Below are 26244 nucleotides of genomic sequence, written 5' to 3' on the forward strand. Positions count from 1 at the left end.
AGTCTGATACAAGTTTAAGCTCTATATTTCATGATTAATTCAAGGAAAGATTCTGTTTGCTAAAGAAAACATGGGTGTTTTTTTTAAATATTGCTAGTTATTTTCCAAAATGAAGGGACCTTTAAGGGAAGAAGGGGAAAAATGGATGTGTGTCTGAGAGAAAAATATTTAAATGAAAAGGGGATAAATATTCAATAGTGTACACACATTCTATTTTAACTTTTTTTATTTACTATGTTATAGTTAGTTTTTAACATATAAAATTATTTAACTTTAGAATTCATACATTAAATCTGAATAGTTCGTCATAAAATTTTGCATTTACATTGATCTTTTATTGCCTTCAGTATAGTTTTTGTAGTAAAATATCATTCTTTATATTGCTATAGAACTTACGGTTGGGTAGATAATGGAGTTGTCTTTTAGCATTTCATATTATTCTTTGTATCTCAGTAATTGATTTCATTACTTATATAAATATTTTGCAAATTAATGAGGAAAAAATGCATCTTGCTTAGTGTAGCTATGAGTTAATAATTTGTCTTTAAAGATCCTTATAAGGTATGATAGTATTGGCTTCTGTCAAAGCCTAGATAAGGTTACCAACTGGCAAACGGGGCAGGCACATGTATGCATAAGGTGTTTTGCTCAGGTTGATGGGATTACCATCCAGTCTGATGTCTTCAAGAGCCCTACGTACATAAGTAAAATCTTTCATTTTGCAGAAAGTGTCTTCGTGCATCTCTTGAATGTTGTTGTTCTAAAAAATAAAACCAGCTATCAGAATAGTTGCCTGAAAGTAATTTTTTATTCTTTGAAGAACAATTTATGGATGTATTTTCAGTGCCTAGAGAGACACTTGTTTAAATCCAAGGGACCAAATTGTGGCTGCAAGTCATCAACAGAGAAATGTTCCAAGCAGGGGGAAAATTTCTTGGCCAGTGCCAAGCTTCAAAACTGAGTAACTCAAACCATGTAGCAGAGACAGGCTTTGCAGGAGGGACCTGGTAGAAGCATAGAGTATTTTTGTTTCCAGGATCATGTTTAGGAGCTTTATTAATGTAAATTGGAACTAGCACAAGCCAGTCCAAAAGTCATAGAGCCATAATTATCATCCCTGCATCTTGATGTGCCTCAACCTGCAAAGCCACAAATCTGCCATTTGATCTGCGACAAATTTCTTTCCCCCAGGCCCTCTCACATTAGTTTAACCACCATCTGTATATATACAGTGAAAAGGGAATGCTTTAGCTTTTATTCCTTTGATTTAAATTCCCCTCATATACCTTATCTTCACTGAGCTTTTGTTCTTGAAGTCAACTGTGTTCAACAATGAATTGCTAGAGTACAATATATCCTAGAAATTGAGACTAAAAAGGTAGTCTCCTAAAATGAGGGCTGTCTGAAAATTCTTCCCTTCCCTGTTCCTTTGCTAGTCAGAAATTGGTGTGGAAAAAGTCCAGCTCACTAGCTTTGGTCTGTAGCACATAGCAGTGAATATTTAATTTACAGGCTTGGGCAGGTGTAAAAAAGTAGTCAGCTAGCAGGCAGAGTATTTCTATAGTTTTATTTATTGAAAGACAGAGGTCAAAATGTATAGTACATCAGGTTATTTATTCAAATTTTTTTTTCTGTATTATGTAACAAATAAAAACATCTCAATCAAAATTGGGCATTGGTACAAAAGGAGATAAAGGAAAAGGAAAAGGTTAAAAGGAAGAATTCAGAAACAAAGGTTTAGGTAAAAGCGAATAAAAAAAAAAAAAGGATTATAGACAGATGGTGGATGGGGTGTTCTAACATAGACAAATGGAAAAGTTTGGTTGAAAAAATGTTAGGAATTGGGAATGACCAATAGGTAAAGCAATTTTCTTTGGATATCTAAAAGTATTCCTGTTGGAAGATTTGTATGAGCAGTGTGAGGGATTTCTGTCTTTGAAGTCTCTTAGGCTAAGGTTGCTCTTGACAGCTGTGAACCTAACTTTAATCTGTACTAAAAATAAATCTAGAATTTTATGTTTGAAAAATATTGTTACAAATTCTAATAATTAATGCTTAGCTGAGCTAAATTTTACTACTTTCAAATACTGCATTCACTGCTTAATTGTATGTTTACAATAACGTTACAATAGTTTGTTTAGTCAAGTAAGTGCACTTTTGGATAAGCAGAAGAAACAAAACAAGACAATAGTTACCCTTTCCAGTTTTACTTACTATTTGTACATGAGATATAAAGTCATTACTTTCGTAGCCTACCTGAAGATGAAGAGCTTGGAGGCTTTCAGGGAGTGGCAGTGGAATGTGATCCAAGTTATTGTCAGTGATGTAAAGATGTTGCAGTTCATGCAGATCCTAGAGGATGAAGGAAAAATGCAGGGGAAATGTTAGAAATTTTTGAAAATCTCTAGTTTCAAATCTATCACTGCGATGATCATCACCACACACTAACACATTTTCTTTTAGCATGATATGGTTGAAAAGGCAGAAATTGAAAGACAGTCACGAACTTTGATTTGCACAGGCTGAGAACTGTTGCTGTTAAAGATTAGGTGTTTGGATGAAAATGAAGGAAATAAATTCTTTGAAATATCTAGAGACTTAATAATTAAAGTGTCATTTCAATGATATTGCTCTAAAGTGAAATTACTGCCTCTTCCAAACATTATGCAGAAAGACTTCCTATTCTGTCTGGTTTCTTGCTTTTGTGACAAGCTTACTCAATTTTGCAAAATTGTATTGGTGTTGAAGCAAATTATAACTGCATAGGAAATATCTGAGCTAAAAATAAATTTCTCATTCCATTTGATAAGGTAAATAACTTTCTCCCTTGACTTAGTGGAAGAAGCAGATTCATCTGGTAATTAATAGTAAGACACAAACTTGGCTAGGTCAATAATGCTCATCAGAATACTGCCATTTTCCCCCTTTTTACACACACAAGTTATGATGGTAAATAACTACTCTTTGAATGCAGTGCCCTAGTTTAATTCCTACTGACAGAACTGTGAGATATCAGGGTGAAGGTTCTTGACAAATATGGAATATAAAGGCTGAGACTCCTTCATGGCTAAAATTAAGACAGTGCAGAAGAAAAGGGTGCTAGGCCAGAGTCTTGATTTGGGAGGCTGATTTTTATCTGACATTCCTAATCCCAACACTTGACTTATCTTGGGCTAGAAGAAAATACCTGATTCAGTAACTGCTGTTGGTTACTTCATTAAGAACATGTCTTCTAAAGGAGAAATTCAGAGATGGGTGGTTACAACTACCTTCTTGGATGCAACTGAATAGTGCACATGAGCCAGGTCTAACATATGAAGCTAGCCTATATTCTATAATGACTTGAGATTTCACATGCAATTAGGAGCAGTACATGGCTGCTTCTCCCCACCAAAATTCTCGAGGGAGGATGATCAATCAGTGGTTCCTATTTCCCTGCTTTCCAAGGTGGAAAGGAAGTATGTACATTCATTGAATACTCTAGTAAGTTCCCACGTAGATACATGGCAGAGTAAGTTTGAAGCAGCAGCATCCATAGCTTTGCCCTTCCCTCTTGCCTGCTTGTAAGGCAACATCAAGCAGCTTTCTGGAGTCTTGCTACTCATGTAGGTAGTTGATTCATAGATACAGACATCATGTGCCATTGCATGTGTTGTGTGGATCTTTGCAAAGAGGAATAAAAAGGGTTCTCATGTCCAGCTAATAGTGCTCGTAACATCAGGCTCTATCTTTATAGATTAGCAAGCAGACAGCACAGTTATTGTGCCTATAACCTCAATGGTTTTACTACTTTAGAGGGACATTTAGGCTGCTCTTCTGACCACATCCTTTGGAGAGAGGAAGAAAATATTTTCCCATCAAACCCAGACTTACTTTAAATGCCTCATTAGGTATTCCTTTGTGACCAAGCCTGTTCTTACTAACATCGAGGAATGTTAAGGTAGAAGGTAACTCAGGGAGTTGCCTTATCCTATTGTCACGGAGCACCAGCTCCTCAAGTTGGGGCAATCTCCGGAAGGCATCTTCATGGATCTCTGATATAAAGTTTGCAGTCAAATCAATCCTCTTCAAATTGTCTGGCAGAGAAATAAGATAAAACAACCATCTAAGAATGTATTTCCTGAACGTTTTAAAAAAGAAACAGGCAAATGGGTTATTTATATTACAGGTGAAGGGTCTTGAATCAGATCCATTAGGGACCCACGATGTGATAGCTCTGTCTCTCTGTATATAATGCAATAATCCATATTTGAACAGTTCTCCTAAGAAAGGAGACCAACATCTCCTTCTCATCCTGTTTAGAATTGCCTGTATCTTTCAGAGAAAGATTTTAAAGTTAAATGTTTCAAAGTTTCTGTGTGTTCTGGGAATCTTTGAAAGGGTTCTCATTTGATTAAAAAAAATTTAAAGGGAAATAAACATATTCTTTACTACATTGTTCCACATTTTTTTTTGTATATATATTCAACAGTTTCCTCTATGTAAGAAATTTGATATGTTGGCTTTTTTCTAAAATACACTCAAACATGTTTTTCCAGTCAAAAAAAGAAAATTAAAATTATTTTTGGAGAAAGAACAATGCCTAAATATCAGTGCATTAATATGCATTAATTTTAAATGCATTATTCTGTAGCTTACTTTTATTTTCCACCCAGAATTTTTTTCATGGTTATTTTAGTTTCGTTTTTTATTTTATTCTTATGCTAGCAGTTAATTTTAGCCTAAAAAAATTTTCTCTCTTCTTAGTATTTATCCCCCTTGCATATTTTGCATACCGATTCTGTTCCTTCCCAATCTTCATCATGGTTTGAGCAAGCCAAGCCCTTATAGTTTTCTTTCATAAAAGGATCCTTGCATTTCCCTGAATTATTGTAGTAGCCTTTTTTTTTGGCACTGATTCCACACTTCTCATAATTAAATAAATAAGCATTAGTTACACAAAGTTATGTCTAAAACCAAAAACAAAGAATGTGGCTTGATATTCAGACTGTTGAGTGTATAGCAGTCCCTATCGGTAAGCAGGGTAGGCTTAATACTTCCTGGACAATCAGATGACTTTAAGAATTTCAGGTAGGAAATGTGAAAATATAAGCTTCCTAAATAGCCAGTTTTAGGCCACAAATGGTTTTGGATTAGTACCTTTAATTTGCTGAAGATTTTCCTAGATAATTCTGGAGTAAACCAATGAACACAGAATTTAAAGGTAAAATTTAAAGATAAAATTCATTTCAAAGAGATACTTTGCAAATATTTGGGAGTATGTCTACCTGCGAACTTGTTTTATTTAGGAAAACAGTACTTTCTAATATGCTACAAAATTTCCATTAGGTTTGGGTTTTTTTCCTACCTTTCTAAAGCTGTTTACAAGTAACAACAAAAAGATGAAGGAATGTTGTTACTTTTAATAATTAAAAAAATTGACAGAAGATCTGCATGTGAAGTATTGACCTTTACATTCAAAAGCAGTCAACCAGTTTTCCATATGTGCATTTATGTGTATGATCCTACCATCATCAAATATTACATAAAATGAATCACTGTCTTAGATTAGTATGAGTAAGAAATAATAGAAATTAAAGCTAATTGCAACTTTACTCCTATCCATACTTAAGTTAGAAAAGTCATTTCTGTTGATCTTCCTGATTCTGTTGTAGCGTGAGTAGAAATACATAGTTTTCTTAGGCAATGGTGGAACAGCACCAAGCTCGTGATCATCACAGTAGACTGTGGTCCCCAGGCATGTACACAAAAGGCAAGTAGGAAGACCTATCAAAGAATTTAAAATAAAACAGATTGTCACCAAAAAATTAACAAAAATTATATGTAAATTACTATAAAGATATGGTCACTTAAGCATATAAAATTTTGTCTATGATAAATTTCATTCCCATTCTGTTTTAATCACCACATCATATAATTACAACAAGAAAGTTACTAAATTCTGCTTAAAACTATTTTTTTTCTGCCTATGCCTACTAGAAGATCATTTAACTTTTTCTGATACAATGTTTCTCAGACCATAACAATCGAATATTGAGTGACAGCAGCCAACAAAAGATCCGTTTCCCCCTAAACTGGCAAATGTGCACTTCCATCTAGATGGAGAAATACAGCTGATAACTGCAACTTGCTATGATTTCCTAAATTTGGTTCTGTAAATAGTACCTCTGAACAACTTGTAAGGAAATCTCCTACACATGTATGGAGAAGAATCTCAGTTTCCTTTGCATGTTTTTAATTACATTTTCTGATTCAGTGATTCAGCATCATGAAAAATGTCTCTATCAGTCTGAATTAAGGTAACTTGAAGACCAAGTTAAAAAAACATTTGGTTACCACCAGAAGTTCATGAAAATGAAAAATTACGGTATTTCATCTCGGTCATAGAACTGTATGAATACAGTGAATTTGGAAGTTTCTTTTGATGATACTGTTCAAATTTGGTGAGAAATGTGACACTGACTGGTTTGTCTGAATGTCATTTTTAGTAGGAAAAGTTTTTAATTGCTACATATGTTGAAATTTTGATACATCTTTTCTTTGATTATAAGTTAAATCAACATACCTGTTTCTCAGCTTTTAATCCCATAAAAATACTTTTCTGTTTCATGGTTTCCTCCTCCTTGTAGAAGATGGCTGGTTGTTTTTTTTTCTGGTTACTTTATAGAATAGTAGCATAATTAATGACTATGAAAATGTTTTTCTTGCAGATGAGGTTTTTTTCCAGATCAGTTGTGGCTACATGGAAAATTTGCCTTCTTAACTTGTGTCTATTACCAACAGGTAGCGTTAACTAACTGAAGGGCAGACTATATATGAGGTATCTTTTCAGGCAAGGTTAAAGGATCAGTGACCGGAGTACTCTTTTATTTGAGAATCTCTGCTTGGGCATCCAGGAATAACATTTCTGGAAGATAAGACTCTTTTTGTACTTTCCTTAACTTCCTCTACAGGACAGTTTAACTACAGGGAGCAGCCTGACACAGGGAAAAAATAAATTGTCACACCTTGAACCATTCCAGTAAATCTAGGCCTAAATGAATGTAGAGTTTAGGATGGTTGACATTTTTTCAAAATATTGCAACATAGTACAGGAAAAGAGCTTCTGCTTCTGTCCTTTTTTTTTTTCCCCTATTTTTTCTTGGAGAAGTGGTATTTGTCATCTATAGTTGTTGTACACTGAAAAAGGACAGAGGTATGGGAAGGATTCAAAAAGATATCAACAGGAATAATCAACTTGGCTTGTAGTCTTCTGTCTAGTACCAAGCCAAGAACAGCAGCAACATCTGACAGGAAAATATGTTGCTGAAATAGACAGACACAAAAAAAGTCTGATTTGATATATTACAGCCTTGAGCCTCCCATGAATGTCTTTAGTTGATGCACTAGTTGATTTGCTTCAGTGCTTAAAAATGTTGGCAGATACTGAATTCATAGTATGTAATATTTACCTGAAATGTTTTGCAACATCCTGCAGCTTTCAAAATTTAATAAAATTCTGTGGTTTTTTTCAGAACTCTCCTGTGAAATTCTCATTTCCATTCTTGTTTGTCTTGACATCAGTCTACTTCTTTTTGCCTGGTCAAGGCTCACTAGTAATAGACTAGGAATGATTAACTTCACTGAACACACAATTTGGGAAGCATGAACTCTTGTTTGGGTTCCCCCCCCCCCCCCCCCCCCCATTTCATTTGTCTTCTACGGCACTCAGTTCTAGTGTTAGACACAGTAAAAAGTAGGTTGTTTCCTGTTGTTGTATGTTGATCACCATACAACACAAAGACCCATCACAGCAGCAGATAACTCTAGTGAGTTTCAACTACAAGAAGTAGTTGGTAACAAATGCTAATTATTAGCATCACAATATGGGGGAGAGGGACAGATTGTGTTTTACAATTTTAATTCCCCTGCAAGGTGTAGAAAGTTCTTACATCGCTATATCTAGTTAGAACAGAAAATCAGCTTCACTCAAAATTTCTAAATACCTCCCTTAAGTTTCAAAGTTTCTAGTTTTCATCGTAAAAAATTCTTCAACATTTTAACTACATTTGTATGAACACATTTATAAAAAACATGTAACAAATCAATATAAAATAAAGATTGTTGGTAATGATATTGAAATCTAAGTCACTAAAAAAGTATTGGTAGCATTTGTCAAACATTAGCAAATTTTTAAGTTGTAAGCATTTAAGTGTTAAGTAAATTTTTCTTTGGAAAAAATCTTCATTGGTGGACAGCTATTTTCATAGTGGAATAGTATCGAAATGTTTTGACTAAGCATGTGTCAGACTTCAGAGCATTCAAGATAGGCAGGTGATACCTCCTCTTCGGTAAGAGAGGTAGACTTTCATAAGCAAGCAAAGTGGGCTCACTCAAAAGCAAAGCTACACACATTAAACTTATTTCTCATTCTTACTAACCATCTTGAGTTTGGGGTCCAAGAACCCCAGATCCCTGTGCTGAAGACCCATCAATTAATTTTGGTGTTGATGCTTCCTCCTCAGGTTCTTCTGTGAATGGTGCAGAAGAATAACTCTCTTGAATTATAGAAGGTAGTGCTGTCCCAATCTCTGTCTAGGGAAAATTAAGAGGGAACAGGAAATGTTACTGTTTACTTCCACTGGCAGCTGTTTCTCTTCCAGTTGTTCATATTCTCCCACTAGAGGTCATATATGTTCTGAGGTTTAGAGCTTGACCTGCATTTTATCTGGCAGCTGTAATGAATTCTGATGGTGTGTAAACAATTCATGAAAGTCCAACATGCTTATTCACTTTTTATCTCAGTGTTTTAAATGTTTTGTTGTATGCACATATGCATAGGCTTCATTAGTGAGAACAAGTACTAACAAAGTGCTTTTTCCACATTTATTAAAGTCAAATTAGATGTGTTAAAAATTGTTATTTTCTGTACGACGAATGGAAATTTGCTGTGAAGCGTCAAAAAGATGTGAGTCAAATGACCATAAAATTGTAAAATGTACCAGCATAAATCCACATCTAATGTAGCTGTGCAGGCTCTGTTTTAAGAACACTAACATGCTTTAAAAATCTTATTATCCAAGAATTCTGAGGTCTAAGTTCACATACTACTTGCTAATATGTTGGCAGTGGTTTTGTCAAATTTTTTTTTCTAAATCTGAATAACAGAAGGCTCTGGTTAGCCTCATTCATCAGTGGCTGCATTATGTAGTATGAAAAATTAATAATATCTATTAAAAAATTAGATAAAATCTTGATTTAGAAAAACCCTGTAAAATTTGGCAGATCCTTTCATGCATGGAACCAGAAACCTTACTTTTTCTTCTCCACTCAACATAATTCATCATACCAGTAAATTTTATAGTGTTAACTTTAACTCTAAAGATGCTGTATTTTGCCATATGACAACTTCAGGATAAAAATGAAGGTATAGCAGTTTTCTTGCATCATATCACCCCTCATAAAAAGAATATTGCAAACTTGCCAGGCTTGTTGCAGAAAGGCCTGTGTTTGCAAAGAGGCAGAGTGGTTTACTTCAATCACCCAGACAGTGAGAATCCACCCTAGCTGTGTGACCTTTGCAAGTTACTTTACCACTGTACCTTGATTTCCCCATGTGTAATAATGTTGTTTGACCATGCATGGGCCTCCTTTGAAAATGCACTTTTTATTTTTTAAATCTCAGACAATGAATTAGTGTCCTTATATGGCTTCGCATGTCTGAAGTACTGTTTAAAAATTAGGTATACATCCACCCCTGTGGGTGCTGTACCCCTATGCTGCAGTTAACACTCCTTAGACTATATGTAAGGCATGACCAAAAATTAGGAATTTTGTCTCAGCATCTTTATTCCAAGTGCAAAGGCACTGAAGCCTAAAATTACGCATTAATAAAGATTTTCCTCCAATGCAGCCTTCTAGCACAACAGCACCATAAAACTGTTGAATCCTGAGTTTTTCACCTGACCAAACATCTCCTTTTCTGAGATCATTCCACAGCTACTGCTGGCTTTGCTGTCTCCATGGAGAGCCAGTTGTTGAAATCACTCATACTAGTGCTCATAAATTCTAGTTGTGAAAGACAGGTAAAAGTAGATTGCATCTGGGCTGGACAAGTGGTTAAGAATTTTTAAATTAGGCTTTCTATGTACACTCTACAAGTTAAAGGAACCAACACACCTGAGATCTGGGTCCCAAGCAAGAGCAAAGCTTCTGCTATATTCTGATCCCTATTTGAATCTCTTAGCTTAACTATATAATATTCAGCAAGTAGAGATATTTTTATCTTATTATTCCTGGATAGGATAGATTTTAAATATATTTATGTGAAATATTTATATACATTCATAAGTGTACATATATCTACCACAATTTTGGAAGAAAACACTTTACACTTCATAATAGACTGTGGATCTTGCAGTGTAGCTATATATCATTACTAGCAGTACTAAAGATTTTGATCCTGGACTGCCCGAGAACATCTAAATAACCATCTAAAATCTACTTTTTTGCTTTAAATTCTATCATGGCCATAGGTTCAAATATTTTGCATCAATTAGTTTCACTGAAGACAGAGAATATGGAAGCAATGAAAAACCAGACAGTGCTCTGAACCTCACAGACTCAGATTTTGACTGAGCGCACTTCAGGTTCTCTGTATATTCTTTAGCTGAATTCCAATAAACCATAGATACTCTCACTACACTAGGGTTTACAGATAAAAATGTTCTGGTGCAGTTACTAGGATCATAACTTTGCAAAATGCAGGGTGATCAAGTGAGCAAAATGAACTTCAGTTGAACTATGAGAGAGTAACCTGTTGGTGAAAGTAAGAGTAAGGATGTACCTTGTTGCTTTCTGCAGACAAATACACAATGTTCCCATCTGCAGCACTGACAGTAAGACAGCTTAACCAAGAATGGACTTGGGGACAAATCAAAAGAAGACTTTGGGAACAAAGGAAATGGGACAGATGTTCTCCAAATGGAGGAAGCCTAGAGGGAGAGATGCATTCCAGACTTTTATTGACCCAGGGTAGTACCGCACTAAAGTGCTTTCACATGCTGTCTACTTCTTCACCAGTTTTGTGGAAATCAGATAAGAGTCCGTGTCCTGAACTTTGGAACAAAATCCAGAGACCTATTAATGGTTCTGTATGCATCTTTTGTTGCAGTTCTACTGAAAATAATATTCAGAGAATATTCAAAGAAGAATATTTTCAAGATATGGTTTGTAAATAGGCTTCAGACCTAAGATAATGTTCCTTTCACTTGTCATGGGATTTGGGTCATCTACACTGACTGCCACTTCTCCGAATATTTGAGGGCATCTTTTATGGAACTTACTATCTTGGGATTTATTATTTGCTTTATGCTTTCTCAGGTGTTCTTAGCTGATTAATCACTGTAGCTGTTGGGTACCAAAGCAAAGGTATTAACTTCCAGTAATTCTGTTTCTAGGCTGGTATCTTTCTCTTATTACAGGATGTTATCTAGTTTTGGAGATGCACTGTTGAAAGCCTCCCCATAGTCTCCTTGCCAATGTGCTAAATCTGGGTTCTTGAGAAACTGTTCCAAGCAGTTAGCACTATCTATTCAGTCTCCTGCACCAGTTGTGACTGTCATAAAAAATGCCAGTTATTAGAGTGAATTTAATGATGTTGCCATTTTTACACTGGTAACAGAGTAGGAGTTCACTGATACGTGCTTATTACATACCAGACCCAGAGCACGAGCAGTATTTCCTTGCTGTACATAGATTGGACTTGAACCAGTAACCTAAAGGTAAAAGTCTGTTTCCCATTATTGGTCATCTGATCCATGCAGCTTTCTATCTTTTACATATTTGATAAATCATGCAAGATTGTAACAAGACAAAGATGTTTCTTGGACTATATACTGAACAGAATGATCCTTCATCTTCCAGATGTTTGTTTATATTTGGCAACATGCACTTTACTAAAATTGAAACAGAAATGATTCTATATTACTTAATGGTATTATTATCCATAGGGGTTTTTTTGGGGTGTGGGAGTGGGGTTGTATTTCCTTTGCTACTCTAACATTTTTTATGAAAAATCACAAAGCAGGAAGAATAATGTAGAGAAATAAAATAAAGCATGTTTCTCTTTGCCAATAGTTGCAAGTCTTCAAATCATAATCAGCCTTCCAAGCCAGATTTAATACCTGGCATAAGAAAACACTGAAAGAGAATCACATCACCTACCTTTAGCCATCTAACTATGTGGTTAATAGTTACCCTACTCTGTCTTTGGAATGATTCAAGAGATTTAGAGAATAGTAGTGCGGAATAGTAGCCACAGAGCATGCTGAAGGAGAGTGATATGATATCTTTCCTAAGATTGCATGGAGTATCTCTTTTTCCCCCTCCTATATTCATCAATGTGACTATATTTACAAATGAAACTGCCTAATGTGGATGGACAATTTAGAGATACTTTCAGACCAGAAAGTTACAAGAAATCTGAACATATCAATGAGTGATAAAATGCAATTGGTAAAAGTCAGCTTGTAACTTCAGTCACCCATGGGTTAGCCATTTAGTCTATGCTAGCATCTTTCTCAGTCAGCAGAGTGCAAGATGAAACTTCTGAAAAGCACCTCCAGCCCCTGACCACAGATGCTTCTTTTAGATTCAGCTCTTTAGGTATCTCTTACCATTGGCTGAAAAGGAGGGGAGAGAAATGAAAAGGTTTTTAAGATTAGAAACAGCTCAGGAGGCTGAGCTGTGGAAAAAAAAGTAAGACGAAGGAGTATCTGTGGGCTAGGAGTCAGCAGGGGTGGGACAGATTAAAAATGTAGATGAGAGTAACTTGGACTATGGACTCACGTAACCTATGCAAAGTAATAAAATTCAGAAAATAAAGAGATTTAAAGAGGTAAACGGCAAGACTGGAAGCCACCAGTTGCCACATTTTTCTTCTGAGGTGGTGTGATTCCAGTGGCAGATTTTTTTTTTGTTTTATATCTACATCTTTTGGGATCAATGTTGATATATTCACTGTAATAAGTTTAAATCTAAAGGAAAATCTGAAGTGTGTACTGTTTCAGAGCTTCTTTTACTATAAAAAACATGCTTAAAAAGATTCAGAACTTAAAAAGCGATATTATAAACTTGAAGGGACAGTTGTACCACACACTGACCCATCAAAAGGATCCAGTTTCCCCCATAGCTGTTCTGAAACTACCAAAGGCTTACAAGAAAATGTCTAATTATGGTAGAGGTTTTTGGTTTGTTTTCCTTTCCAAAAGTGTCTCACACTTGTTTCTTCTTGCATTTTGCATTTAAGGTCTCCTTTTCTCCTATTGTTCTATCTTAAAAATAAATCTGTGAGGCGTTGCATGTTAATGCAATAACTACTTAGACTACAAGTTGTAAGGCTTAGAGAAATTGACATTTTCTGGCACCAAGCTACATAAATAAGTTATGTGGAGAAATTAGTGTAATAAAACTCAGTGAGATTTTGGGGAGGGTGATATTTGTTTACAAAATTTCGAAGTAAACTGACTTTGCCTACTTGCACTCATTCTCTGAGATTTTAATCACTTGTATGTTTACACCCGTATTCTCCCAGATACCTAAATGCATATGCCTGAGTTGTCTGGCCAGGATCAGCTGTCCCCAACACAAGACAAGGGACAGAAGCTACTGAGTCCTTTCAGTGCCTTTGGGGTTCTTCTTGGCAAGCATTGAAAACCAACCATTGGACAGGTTTTTATCTCCATTAAGATTCACTAGCTGTTATGGGACAGTCTTGTTCCTCAGAGCCTTGGATACTCCAGCATCCATGAATCTTACGCCAGGTTGCTGCCCATTGCCTCCTTTTCCTCATTGGGAATGTGATTTCAATGTGTCTAACATGGAAAGGAATGGTATATATTATATTCTTCAACCTTATTTCCTGTCTGCTGGTGGTAGGATGAAGGGTCTTCACTGAGAAGTTATCTGTGCTGTGACGTTATCAGGGTGCAGGACCTTTGATTTTGGCATAAAGAACACATTCCTCAGTTTTGCTGCTGGGAAGAGTGTACTGGAAGTGGTACAGTCGGGTCCAGCGTCCTTCGTTATCAATGCAGGCCATTCTTTTAACCCTTTAAGCCTTCTAATTTTTTTTTAAGTTATTTTGTTGTTTCTGCTGGGTTTTAGACATGCATGCATACATAAATTTCCATTCATACTTTAGTCAGACCAACCTTAATGTTTAAGATACAGAGCTCTAGAGTTGTAACCCAGTTCCCCGGAAATTTATGTCTATGGCTTCTGCCTTGGAAAGTATAGGTAGACTCATGTTCTTACAATTAGTCTTAGAAACAGAATTGGTCTTTTCAGCACCTTCACCACAGAATATCCTTAAGTTTCTTTTCTCAAAATCAATTGTTTCTATGTCATGTCTGATTTTAGCTGAGTAAAACCATTTATGTTGCACAGCATTGCTACAGAGATTTTACTTACTAGTTCTGTTGTCTGAGAATGAAAAGTCTGTATAAATGGAGCTAATCTGGATTTCCATGAGCGCAAATGAAGTCAGTCTCATTCCAGCACTGCATTTGAAATTATAGATTTTATTTCTAACATTCTGCTTTGAGGGCTCTGTAATATCTGAGTTAGCCTACAGCAGACGCTTTTCTCTGGAACAGTGCTGAAGTTTTGCAAGACATTAAATTTCAAAGAGAAATATGCCAGTTTTAGAAATCAGAACAGGGATCTGTGCACTATTATAAAGCACAAAAGGACTGAAAGCTAGTCCCAGCTATTTAATGAAGATTTCCACAGAAGCTCCTGCTGATCCAAGCCACAAAGTAGACATACACAGCCAGACAAACAAAGCTGGAGATCACTCAGATGACCAGAGATATTCTGGTAGAATATCCACCAGGAATTTTGTCAATCCTCAGACCTGTGGTAAGGAGCTGCCTCAGCTGGACTTCCAGAGCTCGCTTTAAAGGAGGTCTCAGGGTCTCAGGCATATTTCCTCATGCAGTCCAGGCAGACTGGGCACTGCTGGACCTGAAATGCTTTTGCCCAGTTCACCAGCCTGGCTTTTCCTAAATGCACTGTGATTTCTTTGAATCTGAACTACAACCAGTGTTAGAACCATGAACAAAAAGGACCAGATTCACTTCATTTTACTTCAGACATTGAATTTAAGAGTCCTATTTAGTAGCTTAGTCTCCTTACACTCCCAGTGCAGAGAGTGGAGGAAGAGCACTTCCTGAGGGTGGTTCAGCACACGTATGTTTTGAATTAACTTCCTGAGGTGCCTGACTATCTTCCTTTGGCTGTAAAGAAGACCATATAAAGGCATCCATATTTTTTACCAGACATCAAGGCCAAAGTCTGGTGTCAGATCTGCCCTTCCTCTTATTCTACAGCTCATAATACAAAGAATTTTAATCTGATTTGATCCAACCCAGTACATGCATGTAGCCTGCAGTGATAACAGATGTAGGGCTCACAACCTGCTATATTTCCAGAACTAGAGAAATTTCTAATAGTTTAGGTCTATCTTCACAGAGTGGACTTTTATGCTATATAGGAATGTCCTGTCAGTGTAAAGTCAATTAACATTTAATGACAGGTCCAATATATGAATATGGGGCAAGGAAGAAAGTCCTGAGGAGAGGGGCATGGGTGTGCTGCATTCACTGCCACTGGGAGGGACATTCTGTATCATAAAAATAGGCATTGCTACACAACCCTAAAAATGAGGAACATCAATATCAAATAAAGAATAATAATGAGAGAACATTTTTTCTGCACATCAATTATTTTTGTATTTCCTACTTTTTCTTGAACATGTCTGAACTCTATGTCCAGGATTGATAGCTGCAGCTATTTTATCCACAGCTACTATATCCCCTTCTATTAATAAGAACTAAGTCGGGAGTGGAAGTTGAAAAGCAGAAATTGGAAGCTGGTTCAGGCTAGATCTCCTGTAAAGAAAGCCAGCGCCAAAACCACTCTTTAGAAATAACATTCAAAGTAAATTTTCAATCCCCAGAATTCTGTGATGTCACAATAGGGATTGTGCTGCTATGAAATATATACAGTTACTGCAGTACCATTTCTATACTATTTTTTCTTTAAACAAAACAAAATAAAAATGGTACAAGTCATTAAAAGCAATAACTATGCTGATACTAGTGGATAGTCCACCACTTCTTTAAGCATCTAACAGGATACTAGGTTGCACCGAGGAATCTAGGGAAAGAAATTCAGAGTTCTACTTGGCTAACTCAGGTGCCTGATACACATCGTGCAGCTAAGAATTCAGGCAGAAATTTCATTAGAGTTTTACAGTTGTGCGTGTTCTGAAGAATTTATTGAACTATCTGTCTCACACGTAAGGCTATTTCTGTAGGGAATGAAGCATTCCTGCACCTAAGTAATTCAAAGAACCCATCTGCTTAAATTTACACACCTGTTTTACTCCATTTCATTTCAGATGAAAAAAAAGGTGCTGGTTCTCCATTCATCCAAGAAGCAAGAGAGCTGAGATATAAGTTGCTAGCCAGAGGAGGCTGGCACCCCAAAAAATCTGTGTTCCAGAAGTCATCCTAACCACCAAATGGGGGCCAGAGGCAAGTTTGGATTAGATATTGAAACAAAGCCAGAATACATCCAAAGAGGCAAAACTTGATGGCAAGAGAAGGAGAACAAGCCAAAGGAAACATTATTATGTAGCCTAAAATGAAAGGAACTGAGACCTGGGACCCTTTCAAAGGATTGTTAGTGTCCCATGCATTTGACAGTCACTAAAAAAGAACAAAGTTAGAAATTACTCAAAGCAGAACCACAACACTCCCCCCTCTGAGCTGTGTACGAAACCACACTCTGGATTCTGTTTTGATTGGCTCTAAAATGATTCTTATCTTAAATTATTTTTAAGTGGGATAAAAATGCACGTTATTTAGTTTAACAGTGTTCAGAAGAAAAATATAGCCATGAGTGTACTTTAGGAATTTGGGGTGATTTTCTAAAATATCTGTAACCTTGTTTCATACCCCACATCAGTAGGGATGATGCACATTACTTCTTTCTGGAAGAAGCCACAAAACTGGAAGTCGGGGGGATGAGGTAGGGGGGGAAGTCACCTCTCTCACAGGAAGTTCAAACACTGTGATAGTTACTCTTAAGCAAAGAGCCCTAACTGGACCAATCTATGTGTTTTCAGACCAGGACAACTGCTTTGAGAATCTTACCCAGTCTGAGGCAAGAAGGATGCAGTTAGTCTGTTCAGCTAAGGTAGTGGTAGATAATGGCAAGCCCAGTATCAGAGTTTTAGGTGCTTAAGAATGTCTTAGCCAGTTCACTTAGCCTCTATAGCATTTCAGGTAGGTAAGTGGGCAAGTTGAACTCTTCTTGAATTTTTGTACTAGAACTCAGGGGCTACCATGCTATTTCAAATCCTTCCTTTTCATTTTGTGGTATTTCTGCTATTTGCTTTTGCTATATGACAAAATAGTTGAAACACCACTCAGGTATTTCATGACTATTTTTTATTCTATGGAAAAGTTCACCTTTTGTGAAGACATCTGTGCAGAAGCATATGAAATCAGTTATGAACAGTCAAGTGAATGTAAGAGCTGTAGTCCAAGCCCTTCTGAAAAAGTAGAAAATTTCTTATTTGGGGAAAAGCTTCAAACAGTAAATTAAATTCTCTTTTCAAGTATGTAGTTATCTGACTTCTACATTACTTGTACCAACTCATAAGTTTTTAAACAGTGTATACAACATGTTCTGAAAAGTCATTGCATATCTACCTTGAAGTCTTATTTAATCAGATACCTGCCACAAAGATAGAAACAGCAGTGTAAGCCTTTATTAAGTCTGCATAATGGCAAGGAGGAGTTCTTGCAAAAATAAGGTCCATCTTCGTGTATGTTATGGTAACAGCAGAGATGCTTTGCATGTATGCACACATATATGTAAGTGAATGGGTGTGTATGACTCAAATTCTGAACTTTGTGCAGGCACCTGAATATCCTATTATCAGTTTGCTACAAATTCAACAAGCTAATGCAGGATCAAATATTAGGCTTTCATGGTGTTTGTTTCAGATTTTTTTGTGTGTGTGTGTGGATTGTACTTTCCAGCTCACCTGTTCTGTCTACACAGAGTCAGGGTAACCTATATTCAACTCCCTTATTTTGCTGCTTATTCAGTGCTAGGATAGCTCCCTTGCTTCTCAGCCTCACAGCCTAATTTACTGATGAAAATATTTTTCTGCTACCCCTCTATTTTCACTTCTTATTTTTCTAACTTACCTTCTCCTACCTGCAGGAAAATGGAATGGTTATATTTAACAAGCACTGTAATCAAAAGTTTGCAATATGATTTTATTAGACGTTAGTAGCTAATGTACATGGGAATCCCTCTCCACAATTTTTTTTTCTCACACACTATCCAAAAAGTGTTCTAGTTTCAAAGAAGGAAAAACTCTGAGTCTTCTGTTTTACCAGCAAGAAGCTTACACAAGAATGCCTTTGACAGTCTGGATTGATTATTTCCATTTTAAAGAAGGAAATCTGTCTTTGTATATGTTTGCAGAGCAGCTGGGACAATAAAGACCCAGTCTTGACTGGGACTTCTGGACCCTATAATGATATAAATATTCATTGAAAATAATAAATTACTATGAAGAAAAGGGGCAATACAGCAGCTCATGTTTATATTGTTTTAACTGTCAACCTTTTCTTCTTTTCTTCTGTGCGCAACCTTTGCTGTTCTTCTTTACACTGCCTTTATCTCGATTCATGAGTTTTTAATCTTAATTTCTCCTCTTGCCCCTCTGAGGAAGACGAGTGAGAAGGATGCTTGATGGGCACATGGCAGCCAGCCAAGGTCAACCCAAAACAATAGATATCCCAAGAGAATGATTCATACTTCTCTTGGAGGATGGTCTTGAGATGCAGCACCTAATTTTAGCCAGATAAAATGAGCAGGTGGAATCCCTCCCTAATTACCTCTAGGTCTTTCCTAATTTTGGTGGTTACATATTGAATGAGTGATTACAATACCCAATGCGTAGCATTCTGGAAAGGACATACCAACATAGGTGCTTTAGTTTAATTCCTTAAGATGATCAGGTGCCTATTCGCTATTGAAATCAACAGAAGCAACACACTGAACACATCTGAAGTCCTAGAACCAGTCAGTCTCCTGGACCTGCTGAAAATCAGTTGGACGCACAACCTTGGAAAAGTTTGCATTTCTCGAATGAGTCTAAAAAGTATTAAACAGAGTGATTTATATTTGCCCATAACTGAATTTAAAATCTTAAATTGAATACAGGAACAACAGAAAATGCTGTTTCTTTTTTTCTCCGCTATTTCAGAAGGCTAAAGACATGAATCCGAGTTCTGTAAAAGGAAATGCAGGCCTTAAATCAGGCCCTAAGGAGTTACACAAGCTGGATCTAATGAAGGCCTGCTGTTTGTCTGGGTCTCTGTGGTATTGCTCATCTTTTAAGCTATGCATAATAAAAGCTAACCTGTGACCTTGCAAAAAATACTGGGTTTTACACATAGAGCCACTTGTGTAGTTCATATCTTTATGATCACAGGATCATAAGGAGGAAATTTGTAACCCCACTCAAGAAATCAAATATATTCTGTTTAACATTTGAGTGGTGTCAATAATACTCCGTGTCTAAAAGATAAATTGTAAGACTGACATGCATGTCTACAAAAGCTGCTTGATTTCTACAGCACTGACCACTCTGAGCTCTCCTGGGTTTAGGGGAATAGTGAATGCTTAGGTTTCTTTTGGGTGGTACATGGTAAGAGGAATGTAAGCAAAAAATATTTTTGGCTAAATATCTAGGAAAAAAAGGCTCTCACACGGAGGTCCATCCATATGCAAAGTAACATTCCTTCCAACTGCTATGATGGATGACCTTCACTTGATGAATTTTAAGAAGGCTGTCTGAAGAGCTTAGTAATGGGAGACAATCCTGCTCTGGAAAAGAAGTTTACAAGACAAAATGAAAAGGCTTTTTGGACTCTGCCTATTCCATGCTTCCCTAAAGAGGGCAACCTGTGGTAGGACCTGTTGTATCTTTTCTTATTGGGTGCAATACTGATCATCCTGAATTTCTTTTCATCTGGAAAAGAACCACAGGAGTCTTGCCTTGTCTCTATCCTTCACTCAGAAACTTGGAAAGGGGCCACCCCATACTTCAGTGTCATAGGATCTCACAGAGAAAGCACAGCACAGGAGAGTCCCACATACCATTCAATGTGTTACTAAGAAATATATTGTTTGAATGAGTAAATCTCTGTGGTGAGGCATGTAAAAAATAGCTGCTTTCATTTCTGGGAAAGAAGCTGTTTCTGTAGGCCTGATAAAAGCTTCACTTTTAAGAGCAAAGACAGGAATTGTGACTTAGGCAATGTGAAATAAAGAGAGCACAAGTATCCAGTGACTAAAAGTGGGGGTGGCTTTATCAGGGAAGAAAGCTCAAGCACATGGGTATGTAAAGCACTTTGGTTCTGCGCGGCACAGGGAAGCAGGCCAAAGGCAAAGTAATTCTTTTAGAGCAAAGTTCTTCTCAGTCATTCTTAGATGAGAAAATTTATTTCCTCCAAACTATAAGGTTCTGGTCCTAGTGCAAACTTTGAGATTATTTTTGTCTCTTCAGTTCTCCAGGTTATATTTATTCTTAAATTGTCTCTGTCCTTTGATTTCAAGACTGCTATCCAATTTTGATCTCACCTTGATGAAAGACTAGTTCCTCTCCCTCCTGCTGCAATCATGAATCACTCAAAGGAACATATTTTCTTGAATTATGTACAGTTACGTGAAAATGTGCTAAAATATTATGTGTAATAGTGATAAAACTGTATTATTATTTAAAAGTTATATTTTTCACTCACCTTCTATTACATTCAATCCTGAATCATACAGTGCACATATTGCCTTCAGGGAAGTTGTGCTCATGTCTAAGCAGCAGGGTGAGATTAAAATTAATGTAGACTTTTAGTAATGTAATGAAATACAGGAGTCTAGTAGGGGAAGGAGGCATTTAAGTCAACAAATGGAGTCCCTTGCTTGTACTGGCAACAATTCTTACTATCTCATACTATAACAGAATTTCAACAGATTTTCTTCAGTAATCTTTCTTACTTTCCTGTTTTTCAGTTCAAGTGCTTTGCCTTTTCTTTTTACTTCCTTCTGCCTGCTTTCCTAACAGAAATAGAAACTACTAGCATTTATAGCCTAAAATACTTGTATTGAACATATCTATTACTATAAGAAATAGCCTCAGTAAACAGCATTTTACAACCTCATTTAATGGGGAACGCTGGACGCCCTACCTCAGTTGCCTCCATGCTTCATCCGGACAGATAAATCATGAGGACAATCTCCAACAGAATTTGTGGCAATGCAACGAGACCTGAGGAACCATGGTAGTTTTCACCCGGTCTCAAAGATTACCACCAAAAAAAACCCACCAGGAAATATTTTGGCCACATTTGTAGATGAGGGGAAATGTGAATGAACTATGGTGTGTTATTAGCACAGAAAACTTTTGATCAACCAAAGGCAATAGCAACCACGAGTAGATTTTTCTGATAAATATTTTTACGGCCAACAAAAACTCATCAGTAGTCACTGCATTTGTGCACTTTGGAAAGATAAAATAAATGAAGTTCTGATTACCTTGAATTGATCAGACTGCTTGTTTTCATCATAAACAAATGGATGAAGCAGCTCTCCAAGCGGAATGTCATAGAACTCAGAATCATAAATTACGGTATCAGTGATAGGCACAGCTCCAACAGAATCGAAGATAAAAAATCCCAGAAAAATATTTACAAAGGTCTGCATTCTGTTTTCTTCTCTGAAAGGGAAAAAAAAAATTGACAAAATATGGGCAATCTGCTATTTGCAAGGACTCTATGAAAACTTAAACTCACAAATACAGTACTTATAAGTATGCAACAATATTTCTGATGGATAACTCTCATTTCTTCATGATGACTCAATGGTTTATTCTGTTTTCCTTCATGAAGAGTCTCTGGATCTGAGAATTTCTGCAGACTGCTTTGGCCATACAAACATTCAGATAATTTAGGAAAGACCTACTGAGTTTTATGGATATAGAAATAAACTGGTCTCAGTGAGAAAGTACCTGAAAAGGTGAAAGAAAGATATATATTAATCTTTTCCCCCTTTCTTCTAACTTCACGTATTTCCACTACACCATTAGAAAAGAACTTCTGAGAAACTAGTCAAAGGCTAAATGTACAATGTAATTTTGTCTTTCTCCTCCACCATAAAAAAAAATATTAGAAAACATAAGGACCTCTTTCTTTGTTGTCCCTGGATGAGCATAATCAAAACACTTTTCACGCAGTAGTTGTTTTGCTGAATATAGTTCTAATTGGTTGAATGGTGTGGCATATTTGGACTATCACTTCTGCATAAGTCTGGGGAGCAAAATAAAAAGTAGTCTGTTTCCTCCATAGCCCTGTAAGTGACAGTACTCCGCATTCGTTCATTATTCAATCAACACCATTTTTAACTTAGTGAGAAATGGTAGCATGGTACAGTCACTTGTTCTCCTTGGAGAATAGAATTGTAAAATTGAATTATCACCCTTTTAAAAGTTCCACGCTAGGCTTGAATATTAGTGCTTATGCATTCCCTATTTCTTCTAAGTGATGTATTCAATTATCATGTAAGATGCCTGACACAAGGCTTTATTCATTCTTTACTTTCACCTTGATTTAGCTACAGGTCCCATTAATTTCACCAAAAGCACGGTGATAATGAGCAGTGCATAAGTCTAATAAATTGTACTCCCCTGTGATGCCATAATACACACACGAAAATATTTCATTTTTAAACTGTAGCTACTTAAAATAGGTTAAGTATAAGAAATGCATGAGACATTTTTTTGAATGTGTGTGCTGAGCAACAGACTGAATTTTAGCTTCATGAAAAGAGGACTTTATGAAGCTGGTTTAGGCATGAGGATATGAAATTCCTCTGGGGATGGTCAGCAACACAAGGCGTTCATTTTTCCCTCATTTGCTTTATTCAAAAAGACTTTTCAGCTGCTACTGGGAGAAGCTTGAGCCACTTGGGCTTGTCTTTGAGACAACTTAGTTGAATTGCACCTTTCAGTATTAGCTTCCAATATTACTAAAGGTATTCTGCTTCAGTACAAAAAAAAAAAAGAAATAAAATTTAGAAAAATGCAACCAATCTCTAAAATAAATGGAAGTGTACTGGAGTTTGGTATTTTTCTGTCATTATATTGTCTGCTGCCTGTTTTTGACAGGACTGGTTTTGGTCTTTTCTTTTACATGTCATTTATCCCAAATGATTCAGCTATAAAGGATATTATCTGTTAACTCCAAATGTCATACTAACATAGCTGGTGTAATATTTCCTTTGACAATTCTTAAATAAAAAAATACTCATTATTCAAAACTATTTTCATTTCACATTCCTTAGAAATAAAAGGGTTTTAAAGAGTATAGGGCTTGATAAGTATTTACTTTTGTATATATATAGGTAAAACCAGCAAATATAATGACAATCTCTGTGAAAAAAAAAATTATTTACCTATGACTATAGTATCTGCACTAACTTGCAGAGTTTGCATGTCTCTGCACTTTCCTTATGTGTAATATATTGGAACATACTGTAATGATATTGGCATCTGCAGTAGCTGTAAGATCAAATATTTTGATGAAGATTATGTGCTCCTCTCACAGGAAGGAACTAAGGCATATCCAGGGAAAAATAAATAGTGTCCTCAATATGCAGCCTTTGAATCATTATTATGCATGATAAAATAAAACAAATACTATAAAAATATTTCCAGCATTAAAAATCCAATTAACTGTTCTAAGAGAGAAGTACCAAAACTTACCTTTAGCTTCCAATGTCTCAAATGGGATGGAGTTACTCAGAATGCAGAGCCAGTGGTATTAGACCCTGACCAATGGCAGTGGCATTCTGGGGCTGTGGGAGGTGGTACTGCTTCCACCCTCAACAGGAGACCTCAGCCCAGGGAGTTTCTCAGACTTCAAACACCTTTATATTTGATTTTTCTGAATCGAATTTTAGGAAGGTCAAACAAAGGTTTATTGTAAGCAAATGGCATTTATTTCATGTCACAGCTTCTTACTGTTTCCCCTCAATTATCTTACTACACCTACCAATATACCAATAACACTCCCAGCTGCATTCCAGAAACATTCTTTGGGTGTCCTGATAACCTAGAAATGCGTATTTTCCACATCCAAAATAAAGGCTTAAGCAAATTGGATTATATATGAATATTTTTTCCTATATGTAACATTTCTGTTTTGGGTCTTATTGTATGTGATGATGTTTAACAAATTTCCATCTGCTCTGGGCATTGTCTCTGGTATTGTCTGGTATGTCTTTAGAGGTACTTTTTTTCCCTTTATTTTTCTGTAAGTACTTATGAGGCAATACTCAGGATCTACTCTATCCAGTATGTTTTCCTTCTGAAGGGGAAATACCGCTTCCTTAGTAAATATGAACTGCTATAATATGCTGCAAATGATAGGCATACACTGTAGTAGCATGCACCTTATTATGCCAGAAAGAGGTTTTACAATGTTCTTAAAAGTCAAGCTCTTTTCCTTATTAATGTTTTTTACTATTATTATCACTTCCTACTTAATTCTGTGCTTACTTTCATATTACGAGTATTTTTTACAAGATACAACCATTCGTCTGAACTTATTTGTCATTCTTCCAACTCTTCAGTGAAATACACCTCCTAACACTGTCAATGTCCTATATTAACAGGAAAAAGCAGAACCCATTCCTTATCCATGGAGGAATATTGGATTCAAGCTGAAGATTCCAATGTGCTAAACAAAGCTGATTTTCTTTGCTTTATATAACTTCCCCAACAAATTTTTGCCAATAAGAAAGCCATCCTCCAAGGCCAAATTTGTATGAGACACTAAAGCATGTGAAGAATTTTAAGCCAGCTCTCAACAATTTGATTGTCCAACATCAAATGCTAGTGCTAGCCTAGGAAATCCAAGACATCTGAAAGGGTTTGGCAGATAGATAGGTCAAAGTGTAGAAGAGCAACAGCTCTGTTAGAAGATAGGTAGAGGATAGGATATTATAGGACATATCAAATGACATTAGGTGTCATGTGCTGTTTTGGCAATTGAGTGGAGCCTGCAGTGCCTTACTAGCTGTGGTAATTTCTAGAACTAGCCTTACAAAGGCTCATGGATGACAGACTTCTTCCTAAGGTAGGTTCAGCATGATTTGCTTCAATGAAAATGGGGGCCTTGAATCATTAATTCAGGTATTTTTAATTTCGTTATTCATAGTCCCTTCCCATGTAAAAGCAGCTTCTTCCATGAAGAATGAGGGCAATAATACAGTGCAAGTACTGCACTGCTGTGTCCTGTTGCTATTCTTTTTTCTTCAGGTTAGTAGCTTTGGCCTTAGTTTACCCCTTAAGTTAGTGATCTAGTTTCTTTCAATGCCTACGTATGCTCCTTCCTGGCAACAAAGCAAATAGCTATATCTTCAATGCAGCAAAATACATCATTTCACCTTCTTACTGCTACACGTAATTCTTACACTGCTTCATGTGCTGAAGTAATTAACATTATTTCACTTTTAAGTATTTTATTTGCTGTTGCGCTTGGTCATTCAAGATTTACTCTTCTAAATCCTCACTCCCAGTATGTCTTCTTCATTTACAAAACATATTCTCTAGACAGGCCCAGTGCGCATTGATTTCACTTGTACAAAAGACTCCTATCTTTTATTCTTTACTGAAGAAAAATTCTTATCTACAACAAATTCTACCTATATTAATGTTTTTTCCTTCATTCTTACACAACTAAGTCGAAATAGACATACTGTGATCTAGGGTCTGAAACTTTTGTATCTTTTGGTCTGTAGATTTACTTTTTTTGTTTTATTAAGACCAATTGAGCTCAAACCACTTCGGCTTTGGATCTTACCTTAACCTTGATTTTAGTGACTTACTGTATCCCTGTCACACTACAATATGCTTTGCTGGTCTTGTTTTCCAAAAACACTGAGCAAGTTAAATTAATTGAAGACAAATGTTAACTTAAAAACATTGATATTGCTTTTATTTTTTGTTAGAGCTATGGGAACTTATTTGAAAAAAGGATATAATTTATACAAAACATTTTACAACCTTATGACAATGATGTTTCATATGGCACACAAATTTTGCCAATAAGAGTCAAA

The 26244-nt window shown here is 36.2% G+C and overlaps 1 protein-coding gene across 1 annotated transcript; it reads right to left on the bottom strand.

Moving 5' to 3' along the window:
• Window positions 1–23949, bottom strand: EPYC (epiphycan). The gene is made up of 7 exons (XM_064458340.1): window positions 23888–23949; window positions 21664–21844; window positions 8421–8574; window positions 5608–5766; window positions 3874–4076; window positions 2257–2352; window positions 1–760 (listed from the first exon to the last, which is right to left on the bottom strand). The coding sequence occupies exons 2-7, from the start codon at window positions 21829–21831 to the stop codon at window positions 590–592; spliced, it is 951 nt and encodes a 316-aa protein (XP_064314410.1). The 5' UTR covers window positions 21832–21844; window positions 23888–23949; the 3' UTR covers window positions 1–589.
• Between the last annotated feature and the right edge of the window lie 2295 nt (window positions 23950–26244).

The sequence above is a fragment of the Phalacrocorax carbo genome, chromosome 1 (genome assembly GCF_963921805.1).
Source record: "Phalacrocorax carbo chromosome 1, bPhaCar2.1, whole genome shotgun sequence".
In the NCBI taxonomy this organism is placed as follows: domain Eukaryota; kingdom Metazoa; phylum Chordata; class Aves; order Suliformes; family Phalacrocoracidae; genus Phalacrocorax; species Phalacrocorax carbo.